Raw genomic sequence first — 16,089 nt, forward strand, 5'->3', positions numbered from 1 at the left:
GAGTATGTTAGAACGTTGATTCAAATATAAAAGGAAAATATATTACTGGTAGTTGGGTCCCGTAAGACGGGACTGCCTACGTACCCCCCGATCAGGACGGATCAAGCCGCTCGTAGTTCCCATTACATGATTGTTCAAAATAGAAAGAGCAAGCTGATCATAGCCGAGCTTCTTTTTTTTTTTTTTTTTTTTTTTTTTAGTAGTAGTAATGCTTTAGATGCATGGAGTTCCAAGACCTTGGTACAGGTTCGCCGCTCATTGTTAAAAGTTCGTAAACGCCAGGGTGAACGACCTTGGATATTTGGTATGGGCCTTCCCAGTTGGCTCCCATCTTGCCGGCGTTAGGCTCGGCGGTGTTCTCGAAGACCTTTCTGAGGACGAGGTCTCCTTCGTCGAAGTGTCGGTTATGGACCTTCTTGTTGTAGAATTTCGCTGCGGCGAGTTGATAGTTCTGAATTCGTAGCATCGCTTTGTCGCGTTCTTCTTCCAACTCGTCGAGTCGATCGAGGAGCATTTGACTGTTGAGTGCGGTATCTTGGACGCGCATTGTTCGTCGAAGGCTCGTACTGCCGACTTCAGCAGGTGCCATTGCTTCCATCCCATAAGCCAGAGAAAACGAAGTTTGGTTGGTAGCTTGTCGTGGGGTTGTTCGGTAAGACCAAAGTACACCATCGAGTTTGTCGGCCCAAGCGCCCTTCTTGGCGTCCAACCTCTTCTTCAAGCCGTCAAGTATAGTTTTATTTGTTGCTTCGGCTTGTCCATTTCCTTGTGGGTATCTTGGTGTCGACTTTCGCAATTTGATTCGCCATCTTGCACAAAAATCTTCGAATTGCAGAGAAATGAACTGCGAACCGTTGTCGGTGACTATCTCGTAAAGAAGACCATGACGACAGATGATATACTTCCACCCGAAGAGTTGGACGTCCTTGGCCTTGATATTGGCGTAGGACTCGGCCTCAACCCATTTGGTGAAATAGTCGGTGAGGACGAGGATATAGCGTTTCTGCCTGGAAGCGGGTAGTGGGCCAATAATGTCCATCGCCCAGCACATGAATGGGTATGGGGCTACGCCGGCTCGCAAGAGTTCAGTCGGCTAGTGCATTATGGAGGCGTGTCGCTGGCACTTTTCGCATCTGGCGACGAACTTTTTGCATTGTGGGCCAGTTATGGCTGTGATTTTTGATTCGTAGTGCCAGGGCTCGTCCACCCGAGTGGTTTCCGCCGGCTCCCTCGTGGGCTTCTATCATGACACATTATGTGTCGTCGCCGTGTATACATAAGAGAAGGGCTCCGGATGCGGTCCATCGAAGTAAGTGGTCTTTCATTAGGGTATAATGAGCAGCTTTTGCTTTGAGCCATCTCTTGGCCCATTTGTCTGTGGACACGTCACCATCGGCGAGATATGACCAGATTTCAACTCGCCAGTCCGTTGGGTCGTTTTCTGAGGGAGGTTCGCATTGCCGACGTGATGTCGCCGTTTGATAGGTGGTTCAAATTTCGTTAGGCTGGTGAAGGGCGAGGCATGTCTCGGCTCGTGTTCCCTCTATGCTTGGCGTATCGATGCTCTCAACTGGGATGATACGTCGTAGGTCCGGGTTGGATGTTGAAGCGAGTGCTGCTAAGGCGTCGGCCTGGGCGTTGTCCCCTCTGGGGATTTTGACGAGCTCGAATTTGTCGAATCGTTTGGACAGGATTTTGACGACGTCAAGGTACGCTGCCATCAGTTCACTTTTTGTGTCGTATTCGCCGCTAAATTGATTAGCAACAAGCTGTGAATCACAGAAAGCGCAAATTCGTCTGATTTGCATCCCGCTGGGGAGCTTAAGTCCGACGAAAAGTGCTTCATACTCGGCGACATTGTTGGTTGCTTGAAACCGAAGACGAAAAGATTGTTCTAAGATTTTGCCGGTTGGAGAAGTAAGGCGGATTCCCACACCGGATCTAAGGTGCGAAGATGCTCCATCCACATGCAATGTCCACCGGTCGTCTTTCGGGTCGGGGGAGGTTGGCCCGGATACGTCTAGTGGTAGCTCGATTAAGAAGTCAGCCAACACTTGGGATTTAGCAGCTGGGCGTGTGCGGTACTCGATGTCGTACTCGCTGAGTTCGATCGCCCACTTTGTCATCCAGCCAGATTGATTTGGACGGTGTAATACAGATCGTAAGGGCTGGTTGGATATGACGACAATGGTATGTAACTGAAAATATGGTCGGAGCTTCCTTGCCAATGTGGCGACTGCCAGGGCGACCTTTTCGACTATCGGGTAACGCGTTTCTGCATCGTCAAGGGATTTACTTATATAGAAAATAGGTAGTTGTTCTCCTCGGTCGTCCTTGACGAGTACGCCGCTGACGGCAGATTCGGAGACTACGATGTAGAGTAACAGGACTTCTCCAAACTTTAACTTGCTGAATGCATCGTGGCAGGCTTCGTTCCATTCGAACTTCCTTTTGGTCTTGAGGAGTTGGTAGAAAGGTAGGCACTTGTCAGTTGACCTGGATATGAAACGATTTAGGGCCGCAATTCATCCAGTTAGTCACTGCACTTCCCTAGCATTTTTTGGTGATGGTAGGTCGAGTATTGCCTTAATTTGCTTGGGGTTTGCTTCAATGCCTCGCCGAGTCACCAAGTAGCCGAGGAATTCTCTCGATTTGACTGCGAAAGTGCACTTGGCTGGGTTTAGCTTCATTCCGTACTTGTTTAAGACGTCGAAACATTGTCTTAAATGGGTGATATGATTGTTTGCCCGCCGTGACTTGACAAGCATGTCGTATATATAAACTTCCATTGTCCTGCCGAGTTGTTCAACGAACATTTTATTGACCAGTTGTTGGTAAGTTGCCCCCGCGTTTTTTAAGCCGAAAGGCATGACCTTGTAGCAGTATGTCCTCCTGTCTGTGATAAACGACGTTTTTTCCCGGTCGTCTTTGTACATTAATATCTGATTATAGTCAGAAAAGACGTCCATGAAGGTCAGCAGCTCGTTTCCCACGGTCGCTTCGACGAGTTGATCGATTCGTCGTAAGGGGAAACTATCCTTTGGACAAGCTTTGTTTAGGTTGGTAAAATCCACGCAGACTCGCCATTTCCCATTCTTCTTTTTGACGACTACTGGATTGGCCAACCAGTCAAGATATTTTACTTCGACGATGGATCCAGCGCTAAGGAGTTTGTCCACTTCGTCGTTTACAGCTTGCGATCTTTCGGGTCCCAACTTGCGTCGTTTTTGCTTGACTGGTTTGTGTGTTGGATTGGCATTGAGTTCGTGAGTTGTGATGGTTGGGTCGATTCCTTTCATGTCAGTTACATTCCATGCGAATGTCGATATATTTGTTTTGAGAAAAAGGATTAGCTTGCATCGCATGACCTGGGTTATCTCTGTTACGATGTTCACACACCATTTCTTGTCAGTGTCGTCCAAACATATTTCTTATGTCGCAGCGATGCCCTGCTGAATTGGGGTCGGCTTTCCGTCGGTTGGTGACGAGCTGTCGTCGCCGACCCGCTGCTTTGATTGCTATAACTTCTTTCCTGTGCGAATCCTGTGTTCGATCAGGAAGCAAGCTCTTGCACTTTGTTCTTTTCGGGGTTGGGAATTTGACGCACTGATGATACGTCGATGGTACTGCTTTCATCTTATGGATCCACGGGGTCCCAAGGATTACGTTGTAGATAGTAGGCTTGTCGATGACGGCGAACCTGAAATACCTGATCATGCTTCCCAAGAAAATTGGCAGATCGATGGTGCCGACTGACATGATATGATCCCCGTCGAAACCGGTCAAAGAATGGCATTCTGGTTTGACGTCACTCTCTCCGATCTCCATTTGTGCCAGGACATTCCTGAAGATCACGTTTACCGAACTTCCGGTGTCGATCAAAATTTTTGTGACCTCGCTTTCGCCGATCAGTAGTTCGACGACCAGGGGATCGTTCTGCGGCAGAGCCAAACTTTCTAGGTCGTTATTGTCGAAGGAAATCGTTGCGTTTTCGGAGCTGATTTTTGAAGGCCACAACTTCCTTGTTTCGGCCTGCTTAGTATAGTCTCTTATTGACCTGACCGAGTCATTGCATCCTGTTAATCCACCCATGATCATGTTTATCCGTCTTATGGTTGGGGGGCGCTGGTCAGCTTGTCGGTCTGGTCGTTGCCGTTTTTCATGAATGATGGCGCCTGGAGTTTCCATTTCGTCTTCGCTTTGATTAGTGAGGGTTTTGGAATCCTTGACAAATTTTCGAGCGATATTCTCAGCTTGCTTGATGTCGCTGTTACCGGGCCGGGTCGTCTTGCTTCTGTCAGATTTGATGACTATCGTCCCTTTTTTGTATCGTTCCATCAGGATTGTTTGGAGGTAACGACATTCCTCAGTCGCGTGGGTGGCACTTTGGTGATAATCACAATACTGGGTCGCGCTGCTCTCACCTCCTTCCTTCCGGATATATTTATTTTCACCGATCGCAAAAGTTCGACGAGTTCGATCTTGATTTCTGGTAAAGTGTTGTCGTGGCTCGACATATTCGACTTTCGGAGCTGTGATTACTGGCTGCTTGGTCGCGACGCTTGTTTCGCCGGAGTGTTTCTTGGCATTGACCACTTTCTCTTCTTCAAGCTCGATATGTTTTGCGGCTCGTCCCAGGGCGTCAGCTATGGTTTCCACATGAGTTAAAGATAGCTCTTCTTTAAATCAAGACTCATACCAAAGTGCGTTCTTGAGTGCAATGATAGCAGCCGCGTCTGGGATCGAGACGTTGACGACGACCTCTCTAAAGTGTCCAATAAAAGACCGGAGTGATTCATTTCGTTGTTGAGTCAGTGTGTATAGGTTGGCATGAGAGTTCTTGTTTTCCATTAGAACAGAGAATTGCTTTAAGAATGCAGTTATCAGGTCCTTGATACTATCGATTGACCCAGGTGGGAGTCTTGAGAACCAGCTTAAAGCGGTTCCTGTCAAATGCTCGGCAAAGACCTGGCAGGCTCCAGCATCGTATTCCGTCGGGCTGAACTGTAAAGGGCCAAGGGATACGCCAAAGGTAAGAAAGAAGTCTCGCGGATCAACCATGCCGTCATAATAGCCCATCCTTGGCTTGACTGCACGTTTTACCGCCGTAGTAGCGAGTCTTTTAGAGAACGGGGTTCGTTGCGTTGCTTCGAGCATGAGATCCACTTCAGGTGCTTTACTTGTTGCTCTATGGAAGACTGCTACCATTTCTTGCATCTTCTCTCGAATTTCTTTCAGCTCGGCGTCCTTTGTCCCATTGTCTCGCTCGTCGATGCGTGGGGCGGGATTGCGCTCTGGTTGACCTCCTTGTACACCTGTTTCTAGCGTCGTCCTGGCTGGGATGAAACTTGCCAAATTTTGCCTGGTGGAGTGGAGATGGTTGATCTCGTCCTGAGAGTTGATCTGTGCTGTAGTCAGCGCGTCTAATCGAGTGTTAGTTCGCTCTTCTTGTTGGTGAAGACGCATCAGTATCCCGCGAAAGAGCTCGTCTATGCTGGAAATGGGTTGGCTACTGAGCAATGCAAGCTGCGCTGGACTCGGTGCTGGCTCTTCGGTCGTCGGGCTGGTTAAGTTTGTCGCAATGACGAATGTCCCTGGGCTCTCTGTCGCCGCAGCCTTTCTTGGGGCGTCCGGAGTTGGGAGTGTGGTTTGTTCCCCTTGATCCGCCGCTAGAGTGGTCGTTCCACCTGACGAACCAGCTTCTTTACTTCCTTCTTTGGTAACAATGGTCATCTCGTCTAGTTGTTGTAGGTCCGTTCTTCAAACTTTCAAAGAAGATTTCGACTTGGCTCCCCCTACCTAGCGCGCCAAATTGTTGATGTCCAAATCGGTCACAATTAGAATGTTTAAGTTCGGTAAAAGGATGGTCGAAGTTTTCTTCTATTAATTTGTGTCGAAGCACAAAAGACGGGTTACAATACAACTTAGACGAGTTAGCAAGTAATGAACGAGTTTAGAACGGACGAGTTAAAGTGGACGAATCTTCGAATTCTTTGCTTTTAACCTTCAACGGTAAAAAAAAGCCCCTCTTTGGCGAATGCCGTGTGCCCACTTTTATAAGGAACTGTGTCGGTTCGTCCATTACAAAGACCAAAATACCCCTTTCCTTCCTGAAAGTTTATTTGGGCCTTCTTATGGGCTGAACCTTTTGTTAGGTTACAGGCCTACCCTAATATAAAGGATTCCGATGTAACCGACGATGATACTTTATTGTTGGTTTTACATGGCCCGATAACGTGGCCTATTAGTTGTAATGACTCTTTTGTAATTGCACATCCTCTGTATCCGATGGCCCATTAATTACTCTTTTGTATGATAAAAGTTAAACAAATAAAATTTAAACCATGGCAATTGTTTTTTTTTTGCTAGATTAACATCTTTATCATAAAAGATTAATCAAATTGCTGTTGACCAAAAAAAAAAAGATTAACATCTTTATCATAAAAGCAAAATGTTGAGGATGACCAACCCGAATAGGACTTGGTTCAAATGATCAAACCTGTATAAAAACAAAAAAATGATTTAAACTAAAATCCTTATATCTTCATGTGTATCAAAACCTAGAACACATAATAAGAACCATGGAGAGAGACAAGATGTACACGGACGACTGTGTAGGCCGAATACATTGATCTATTGACAAACTAATTTATATAGTAGTGGATGTTAAATTTGGTCGAAAGCTAGAAAATCTTGCTGAGCAAGTTTGAGATATGAATTTGGACCAAACTTGGACATTTGCAAATATGAATTTAATAGGCCGAAATTTATGCATTTGATTATTGGAATAATTTTTTATGTAGAGATTGTGTATTATTTTGTTTTGGAAAATCCTTTGTATCATTAAGAGTTGGAGAGATTATAATAAATTTATAGATATGTTGTTGATCTAATGGCAATAAAATATTACGTTTTTGGTCGATTTCTTTGATTTTGCTAATTGAGCTTTTTAAATTGTTTAATTGTTTAAGGATCAACATTACAAAATAACAATTAAAATAAGTACAATAAAAGGGTAAAACTCAAAATATACTTTAAAAATGTATAAACCCAAAATTGTTTAATTGTTCGAAAACCTGGTTCAATTCTCAGCATGCAAACCAGGTTCCTCCTTCACACATATCTTTAAGTTTCCGTAATTGAATGGATCAGATTCTGCATACTCTTTAATCACACAAGCAATATCATCACAAAGGGTAACCGAGTTTGCAGCAGTTTTGTTACCTCGTCTTTCTCTCGAACATTATTGATCGCCGGGAAAAGAAAATCAAAATAATAGTTCGCATATATCAATCACACCATATCATGAAATTGCCAAAAAAGAAAAGAAAAGAGCGCTTCAATCTGCATAACAAGTAGCAACTATCAAAGTAAGTAACAGGCAGAACTCCTTCAACAAAGCTATATTGGAAGTTTGGAACTATACATTGAGTAATGTGGTGAGAACTGAAGTGAGCTCTATGAATATGTAGGACGTTGTATTGAATATAGCTCTTTTGGAGATAGTATCTACGAACCCTTATCTTTATTCTTACATTGATGATGATGGGGATTGAAACTTAAAAGGTGTCACTGGTTTAGCCAATCATATTCTTACTTTTGCATATCCTAATCCATGAGATTTGTTTGGCTTGGTGATGCAGCGCATCTTATGCTTTCTTCTTTTATTTCCTTTTCTCGTTGGGCTTTATTTACGTTTATGATTCTTGGGCTTTACGTTTTGCTTTGAACTACTTCTTAGTCGGTTTACAACCTAGGGTTCCTCTGCTTTCGATGTATAAGTACCCTCTTAGCTTCATTGGAGAGGGCAGACTTTTATTGAATAATATTTTAAAGCTTTGAGCTTTTCTTTTATCTCTTGTTAATCGGCTATTCTTTGAATCAACGATTCACGAGATTGTCTTTTGTTCGGTTATTCTTTGAATCAACGAACAACAAGACCCTCCCTTCTGTTCGGCTATTCAGAGGAATCAACGAGCACAAGGTTTCTAACAATTACGCTGCGCCAGTTTTGGTATCAGAGCCAAAGACGGTCTTCATCCGGTTGTTTAGTTTCTCAAAACATGGCACCGACACGTAACTCTAAGAAAAACGAAGGACGAGAAGAAGAGTCCTTTAACGAGTGGACAGAGCTTCGACACACCCTGTTGTCGATGCAAGAAAACATTCAGGCAACGATTGCAGAATCTTTCCAAGCCCTAGCAGAAACGGTTTTGCACAACCAATTCCCACATCAAGGTGGTGACTATGAAAGCTCGGAGGATAGTCGTGACAACCCGTTTGCTCGTGACCGTAAACCAATGCAAAGACACCACAAGGGAGCGGGAGAGCGAGAGCAAGACCGGAAAGATAATAGGTGGGAGTCGGGTTTTAAACTCGATTTACCGGAGTTCCATGGTGGTATTCGCGGGGATCAGCTGTTAGATTGGCTCACCGCTGTGGATGAAGTGATGGAATTCAAACATGTTCCAGAGGATAGGAAGGTTGCTTTGGTGGCGACAAAATTCCGGGGACGTGCGGCGTAAGGATAGAACTAGAGATCCGTTGATTCCTCGGAAAACTGGATAACTAGGTTTTGAGAGTCCTCCTCTCAGGGCTTTCGCAAAAGCTCTTGGATTTGTGAATACTCTTCACAGTGGTTTATCAAAACCTCTTTAAATCTTTCGATTAATCAATTCATCAATAACTGAATATAATAGGAGGCCTAAGAAGGCTATATATAATAAAGCATAAAAACCCTAAAACAGAGAATATTCTAGAATAATTATAAGTATAAATTGAAAGATAATAATATTAGATATTTGGAAATATTCCAAATATCTCGCTGCATCAGCTCCCTCCGGCCAAGAAAGATTCGGCCTCGAATCTTCAGCAGGGTTTTTAACATAGGAGATTTTCGCAAATCCATCTTCAGCTCCATCTTTTGGTGTTGCCCAATTTTTGCACGGACAGTCTGACCCGAACTTTGCACGAACTCGGTATGACCCGAAATTTGTACCGACCCGGTCTGACTCAAAATTTGCACGGACCGTATCTTGCCCAAAGTTCGCAAAGATCTCTTCTTCAGCAGAAAACCCTAATTTTGCACGGATCTGCCTCTTCCAGGGTTTTGCAGACTGAAACTTTAACGACTTCTGTAGAAGAACCGAAATTTGCACAAATCGAATCTTCTGCATAATTATCACGAACCGGAACTTGCACAGATATGGCAGAAATCGTGTTCTGCACGGATTTCGCACAGATCTGAAAACGCCCGGATTTTGCACGAACGAAATCCTCATCATAAACATCGTAGCTGGGAGGACCATAGAAATCCTTGTATTGCCCGTACAAGTCTTCTGAAAAAACAAACGGACATAAATTCGTAGGATAGAGACACCCAAACATCATAGTAATCAAAGAACCAATTCGGCTCTGATACCAACTGATATAGCGGAAGCTAATAGGGATAAAACTAGAGATCCGTTGATTCCTCAGAATACCATATAACTAGGTTTTGAGAGTCCTCCTCTCAGGGCTTTCGCAAAAGCTCTTGGATTTGTGAATACTCTTCATAGTGGTTTATCAAAACCTCTTTAAATATTTCGATTAATCAATTTATCAATAACTGAATACAATAAGAGACCTAAAAAGACTATATATAATAAAGCATAAAAACCCTAAAATAGAGAATATTCTAGAATAATTATAAGTATAAATTAAAAGATAATAATATTAGATATTTGGAAATATTCCAAATATCTCGCTGCATCACTTGGTAATGTTGACGATATTATTCAAGTTCCAAAAACCGCAAGAGAAAGATCCACGAGCTTTACCATGAATTTTTAAAGAAGTAGAGCTAGCCTTAAAATCATGAAGAAAGAAAAAAGAGAGAGAACAAAGATGACAGGAAGTACCTTGGTTGAGGATAGCGAAATTTGATCCTCGATCGGTCAGATCAGACACAAGCTGAGATGGAGACAGAGTTACAGATTTTTTAGATTATGTGTAACACATTGATGGGGGATCATCATAGATTGGTAATCCTTTACAAAAAGCAAAAGATTTGAGATGTTGGGGTTTCTGAAGATGGAGCGAGAAGAGAGATATATCTAGAACGCTAATATTTAAATTTAGAAAGCCTACATATTGTAAGATTAATCTCCTCTACAAGGATTATCAACGCATTTAATAAATTAAAATGGAAATATTAAAACAAGAAAGGTAAATAAAATGAAACAGAGAAAGAGAATCATACCAACCGTCTAATACAAGCAAACAATAATAAAACCCTATAGTGTTGGTGTAGTTTTCATTGAGGCAAAAGATGTTAGGACGGGTTTTGATTATACTCGGCACAATGTGGTTGGGACAAAAATCAATATCTAGTTCCCAACAATTTGTGAAGAAAAGAACCATACGTTATCGGAGAAACGACGGAGGAGGTGGTGAAGATAGGATCAGTGGATTGCCTGACGATTTGCTCGTGCGGATATTGTTATTGGTTCCAACAAAGGATGCGGTGGCTACCATGATTTTGTCAAAACGATGGCAGTCTATCTGGACGATGGTGCCACGACTCAACTACGTAGAGAACAATAATGTTACTCACAAAAAAAGATTTCTTTGGATACTTGGTGAAAGTGAGCGACGACCACAATCTATTTGGTGGTTTCTTAACGAGTCATTGAAACTACACAAAGCACCTAGACTAGAAACTTTGGATATAGCACTCGGTCCATATTGTCCTACTGATGCTAATGTGGTAAACTGGTTAGAAAATGCGGTTGAACGTAGGGTTCGTGAACTATTCTTCCATCTTATGTGGTCCACAGAGCCTATTAGCTTGCCTAAAAGCCTTTATACATGTGATACGCTTGTGTATCTCCGTCTTTCCAACAAGGTTTTTGTAGATGTTCATTCTCCCGTATGCCTCCCATCCCTCAAAGATGAAGATTCTCTAGTTGGGCTCTTATCGAGTTGTCCTATTCTCAATTATTTGCATGTGGAGCGACATGACCCAGACAATGTGACAAAGTTTAGTGTTAAAGTGCCATCTTTAGTGACTTTAACGTATCTGAACCAAACAGAACTCGGTGAAGAAGATGTAGAGGATATTGGAGGGTCTTTGGTCATAGATTCAGCTATTTTAAAGAAATTCGCCAACATAGATTGTTCCACAAACTCATGCTCGATTGAGAACAAGCCTCACCTTGATAATGCAGTTATCTACGTTAATAGTAACCTTGATGACAAATTTATTAGATGTCTTTCCTCAATTAGGTTGTTCGAGATAAGTCTAAGCGTTTGCAACGGTACTTTCAATCTCATTTATTTGTTTATTTTTTACTATTGTGTTCTTGTGCTCACTTCAGGTTCCGTGTTGTCACTAGTGTGTAAAATACGTCCTATATTAAATTGGTTTGAGCCATTAGTGTCTTTGCTTCAAAATTCTCCAGAACTGAAGGTTCTTCTCATCGACCAGGTTTGTTCCTGCACCATGCATTAACAAAAAGGCCGCAAAACATCAAAATTAGCAAACATGTTATCATGTTAATTACATTACTTGATGTTGTTTGCTTCCCAGGGTTTTCTCAAGAAGATTTTCCACTTTCGTTCAAGCAACCGAATGATGTACCTATATGCTTGTCAACCAAACTCGAGATCTTTGGGTGGAAAAAATATGGAGGAACAAGGGAAGAGAAACAAGTATTAAGATACATTCTTGCCAACTCCAAGTGTTTGAAGAGAGTTGGAATCTCTCTGAAACCAAGATGGATGTGGAATGAAAAGAAGATAATGAAGGAGTTAAAATCCATGTATAGGGTTTCAACAACATCTCAGCTTCTCTTCTCTACTCAATTGGAGTTTGTGGCCGACGTTGAGAATAACTGACTAATTAATCTTTTATATATCAAAGATCATATGTGCCATTAGCTAGTCAAGCTATTTTTTCTGGTTATTCAAGGTATCTGAACACTAAGATGATCTTAAGTTCATTGTTTCTTATATCAAGAGATAAAACTCCAATGTCTTTGTTATTTTTTGGGTAAATCTTTTAGTTCTTCAATTTTTTTTTACTACTTTCCTCTTTGGATAAGTTTATTATGGGCTCCTTTTAATTCTAGTCATAAACTTTGAATTGGCTTTGGTATATGATACACATGCATGCATTGTTCTCATGATAATCTGTGCTTAGTTGCATTCTTGGGCTGTTCCCTGAAGCTATTGAAACAGCTTCAACCAAAGACCTATCTATATAATCAGTCATCTTTTCTTCTTCATGATCAAAAACTCGATCCTATCAAAATTAGGAGGATATATGCAAAATAACCTATATTATATTAGTTATCTTCCTATACTTGTGCACTTACTCGGTTACCCCTGAAAGCATGAAGACTTCTGGTGCTACAAGTTTGGTCTGTAGGACTCTGAAAGATTGGTTCGCGCGTTTAAACAACAACGGACATTGGGTGACGTGGCTATACTCTTGGAGATTCTTTGATTGGAGCACAAGATATATGCATATCTACAAAGAAGATTTAGACTTATCCTTATTAGGAAAGTAGGTCATAGGATGGATCCTATATATTGTTTATCGAGGCCAACATGTTTGCTTAGCTGTTTTGAGAATTATCTTAGAGTCTTGAGCGAAAATAAGCTTTTAGGTTCTTTTGGGTTTTTGGGTAGATTAAGAATTGGTCAGTGACAAGCTAATTTAGCTATGTGTAAAACTGATTAAACACTCCTTGTAAGGTTATTTAAGTGATTCTTAATAAAAGAAGAAGTTCTTTTCATTACTGTCTACATCTTGTTTTTACAATTGGTAGCAGAGCGATCAACCAACGAGAGCTTGATACTCGACACAGATTGAGATCTTGAGACAGAGATGGATTGAGTTAATGAATTGATGATGCTTCAGAAGCCTATGATGTTAGATGATAGAGGTTATGGTTGCTGGAAGGTCCGAATGATTCAGTTAATCCGGAATCTAGGAGAGGATACTTGGACAGCTGTTGAGGAAGGCTGGGAACCTCCTTGTGAGAAAACTGAAGGTGGTGACAAGATCACTAAGCCCAAGGCTCGCTAGACGACAGAAGAGAAGAGCTTGTCAAAGTATAATGCTAGAGCGCTTAATGCTATATTTGGAGCCGTAAACGATGATGAGTTTAATCTTGTTCAAGGGTGTGAGTCAGCTAAAGATGCTTGGGATATTCTGGAGAAGTCACATGAAGGTAACTCAAGTGTCAAACCAACAAGGTTGGATCAGCTTGCTTCTCAATTCGAAGTTTTAAGGATGGATCCAGAAGAAAGTATCTCACAGTTCACTGCTAAGATGAGTGTTATTGCAAATGAGGCGAAGAATCTTGGTAAAACCGACAAGAATACGAAGATGGTGAAAAAATTAATTAGGTGCTTGCCTTCTAAATATGCAGCTCACAAAGCAGTCATGAGTGTCTCTGGAAACACGAATACCATGAAGTTTGCTGATTTAGTTGGTATGCTGAAGTCTGAAGAGATGGAAGTTGCTGAAGAACTGAGAATTCACGGCAAAGGAATTGCTTTCAAGGCAGGCGACACAAGTGATCAGTTGAAAGAAATAAAGGAGATTATGTCCTTGATGGCAAGGAACTTTGGAAAGGCTTTGAAGCGTGTTGAGAAAGGTCAAGGAAGAGAGTCCTCTCGCTGGAACAGAATCGATGTTGATAGACCTAACAATCATTTCAACATGACTGAAAAAGAGAAGGTTGATCATAGAAAAGATGTACAATGTCACGAGTGCAGTGGTTTTGGACACTACAAACCTGAATGTCCATTGACATAGAGGAAGGAGATGAAATGCTTTGAGTGTAAAGGAATTGGTCATTTGAAAACAGAATGTCCAAATTTGCAAAAAGGAAAGAACAAGTCATTTCTGAGCTGTAGCGATTCAGAGTCAGAAAGTGATGAAGAAGAAGGAATGCTTAATCTCTTTGCTTTCAGTGTCAAGAGTGATGATGTATCAGTTGAAAGCTCAGATGATGATGAGGAAGAGTCAATTACAAAAGAAAGCTATTGTGTTCTGTATGACAATTGGGTTCAGTTGTGTAATGAAAATCTGTTTCTTGTCAAGAGAAAACTGAAATTGGAAGCTAAAATCAATATGCTAGAAGAAAAGAAGTCTGAAGTATTGATGGGTGAGGAACTTCCTCCTACTGAAAAGGAGCTGTTTGAGAAGAAACTGCAAAATTTACAAGAAAAGTATGGTTTGGAGAAAGAAAGATCCACAAGGTTAGAAAGGGAGTTGAATGAGAATCACAAAAAAATCAGGATGTTAAACAATGGAGGTCAAAAGCTGGATGAGATTTTATCAATGGGAATTGTAGGATCTCAGCATCGAGGTCTGGGCTACCACAAGGAGGAGACCGTTGAGCTGTTGTCCCGTGATAAATTTGTGAGTTTTGTTAAAAGCAATGCAAATCATGAAATGGAGCAAAACATTCTGGAAAAAGTGGTAAAACAGAAGGTCCCTGTAACACCAACCAGGAACACACAACTTCAATCTAAGCAAAGAGGTTTGACCAAATCACAGCGTGGACGTAGGATCTATGAGTGTTTTCACTGTGGCAAAACAGGGCATATCAGATCTTTCTGTTTCAAGTTTAAGAACAAAATCAAGGAGCTTTGGATGGCTAGAAAATGTTTCATCGATCCTCTTCATTTTTGCCAAGTCTGGGTAGCTAAAAAAGATCTTTACAGTAAGGATTCAGAGAACAATGAAAGAATGTATAATCTAGCAATTCAAGAGACTGAGGAAATCAACCTCTGCTGTAATTTCTCTAGAATAACCTTTGTGGAAAAGACTCTAGAGCACAAGTGGCCTTTACATCAACAAGCAATGAAGGTGGTGATCCTTGGTATTTTGATAGTCGTTGTTCGCGTCACATGACTGGAAATCCAAACATCCTATCAGCTTATGAATAAGTCCTAGGTGGAAAAGTAACCTTCGGTGATGGTGGAAAAGGCTCCATTAGAGGTAGAGGACAACTTGAGGATAATAATCAGCCATCATTGATCAACGTGTACTTTGTTGAGGGGCTTAAAGCAAATTTGATCAGCATAAGTCAATTATGTGATGAAAGTCTGAGAGTGATTTTCACAAAAATCGATTGTCAAGCAGTAGATGAAAACAACAATATTGTGTTGTTTGGGATTAGATCTGGCAACAACTGCTACATGTGGAAACCTTCATCAACATGCTTAGCTGTATCTGTGTTTGAAGTTGAACTCTGGCACAAGAGATTGGGACATATGAATGTGCAGAGTCTGGTTAAGATTGTTAATGGAGGATTGGTCCGAGGGGTTCCTAAACTTTGTGATAAGCTTGATTCAGTGTGTGAAGCATGTAACAAAGGAAAACAAATAAAGGTGAATCATACAAGAGTTCCAGACATAGCTTCAAAAAGGGTGCTTGAATTAATCCATATGGATCTCATGGGGCCAGTACAGGTAGAAAGCATAAATGGGAAGAAGTAATCTTTGTCTTGGGAGATGACTTCTCAAGATATACATGGTAGTAGAAAGCATAACTGGGAAGAAGTAATCTTTGTCTTTGTCCTTGTCTTTGTACAAGTAGAAACGTACGTTTCTTAAGGGAGAAGTCAGAAGCAGTAGAAAGTTTTAAAATACTTGCATTACAACTTCAAGCTGAGAAAGGAAGCATTGTTCAGATCAGAAGTGATCATGGAGGTGAATTTCAGAATGAAGAGTTTGAGAGATTCTGTCACAGACAAGGAATTCGACACCAGTATGCAGCACCCAGAACACCACAACATAATGGGGTTGTAGAACAGAAGAACATGACTCTACAGGAAATGGCTCGAGCTATGCTTCTTGGCAATAATGTTCCTCAAAAATTTTGGGCAGAGGCAGTGAGTACTGCTTGCTATGTCATCAATAGAGTCTATGTTAAACCTGGTACTAAGACCACTCCCTATGAGATTTGGAAAGGAAAAACACCAAACTTAGCCTACTTTCATATTTTTGGCTGTGTGTGTTATATCCTAAATGACAAGGATCATTTGAGGAAGTTTGATTCCAGAAGCGATGAAGGATTGTTCTTGGGTT

The 16,089-nt window shown here is 41.6% G+C and overlaps 2 protein-coding genes across 2 annotated transcripts; both read left to right on the top strand.

Moving 5' to 3' along the window:
* Window positions 1-10,530: 10,530 nt before the first annotated feature.
* Window positions 10,531-11,877, top strand: LOC104728415 (putative F-box/FBD/LRR-repeat protein At1g22000). Its single transcript, XM_087472702.1, has 4 exons — window positions 10,531-10,558; window positions 10,659-10,780; window positions 10,886-11,297; window positions 11,585-11,877. Exons 1-4 carry the CDS (start codon window positions 10,531-10,533, stop codon window positions 11,875-11,877), a joined length of 855 nt encoding a protein of 284 aa, XP_087328828.1.
* A 1,015-nt stretch (window positions 11,878-12,892) lies between these two features.
* Window positions 12,893-13,807, top strand: LOC147934615 (uncharacterized). Its single transcript, XM_087472703.1, has 2 exons — window positions 12,893-13,037; window positions 13,134-13,807. The coding sequence occupies exons 1-2, from the start codon at window positions 12,893-12,895 to the stop codon at window positions 13,805-13,807; spliced, it is 819 nt and encodes a 272-aa protein (XP_087328829.1).
* The last annotated feature ends 2,282 nt before the right edge of the window (window positions 13,808-16,089 follow it).

The sequence above is a fragment of the Camelina sativa genome, chromosome 11 (genome assembly GCF_030686135.1).
Source record: "Camelina sativa cultivar CO46 ecotype springtype chromosome 11, ASM3068613v1".
Classification (NCBI taxonomy): Eukaryota; Viridiplantae; Streptophyta; class Magnoliopsida; order Brassicales; family Brassicaceae; genus Camelina; species Camelina sativa.

Coding starts and splice junctions, on each gene's coding strand:
- LOC104728415 (XM_087472702.1), top strand. CDS start 10,531: ATGGCAGTCTATCTGGACGATGGTGCCA. Junction 10,559..10,658: donor CTATCTGGACGATGGTGCCA/CGACTCAACTAC, acceptor TTTGGTGGTTTC/TTAACGAGTCATTGAAACTA. Junction 10,781..10,885: donor AAAATGCGGTTGAACGTAGG/GTTCGTGAACTA, acceptor CTTTCCAACAAG/GTTTTTGTAGATGTTCATTC.
- LOC147934615 (XM_087472703.1), top strand. CDS start 12,893: ATGATGCTTCAGAAGCCTATGATGTTAGATGATAGAGGTTATGGTTGC. Junction 13,038..13,133: donor TCCTTGTGAGAAAACTGAAG/GTGGTGACAAGA, acceptor CTATATTTGGAG/CCGTAAACGATGATGAGTTT.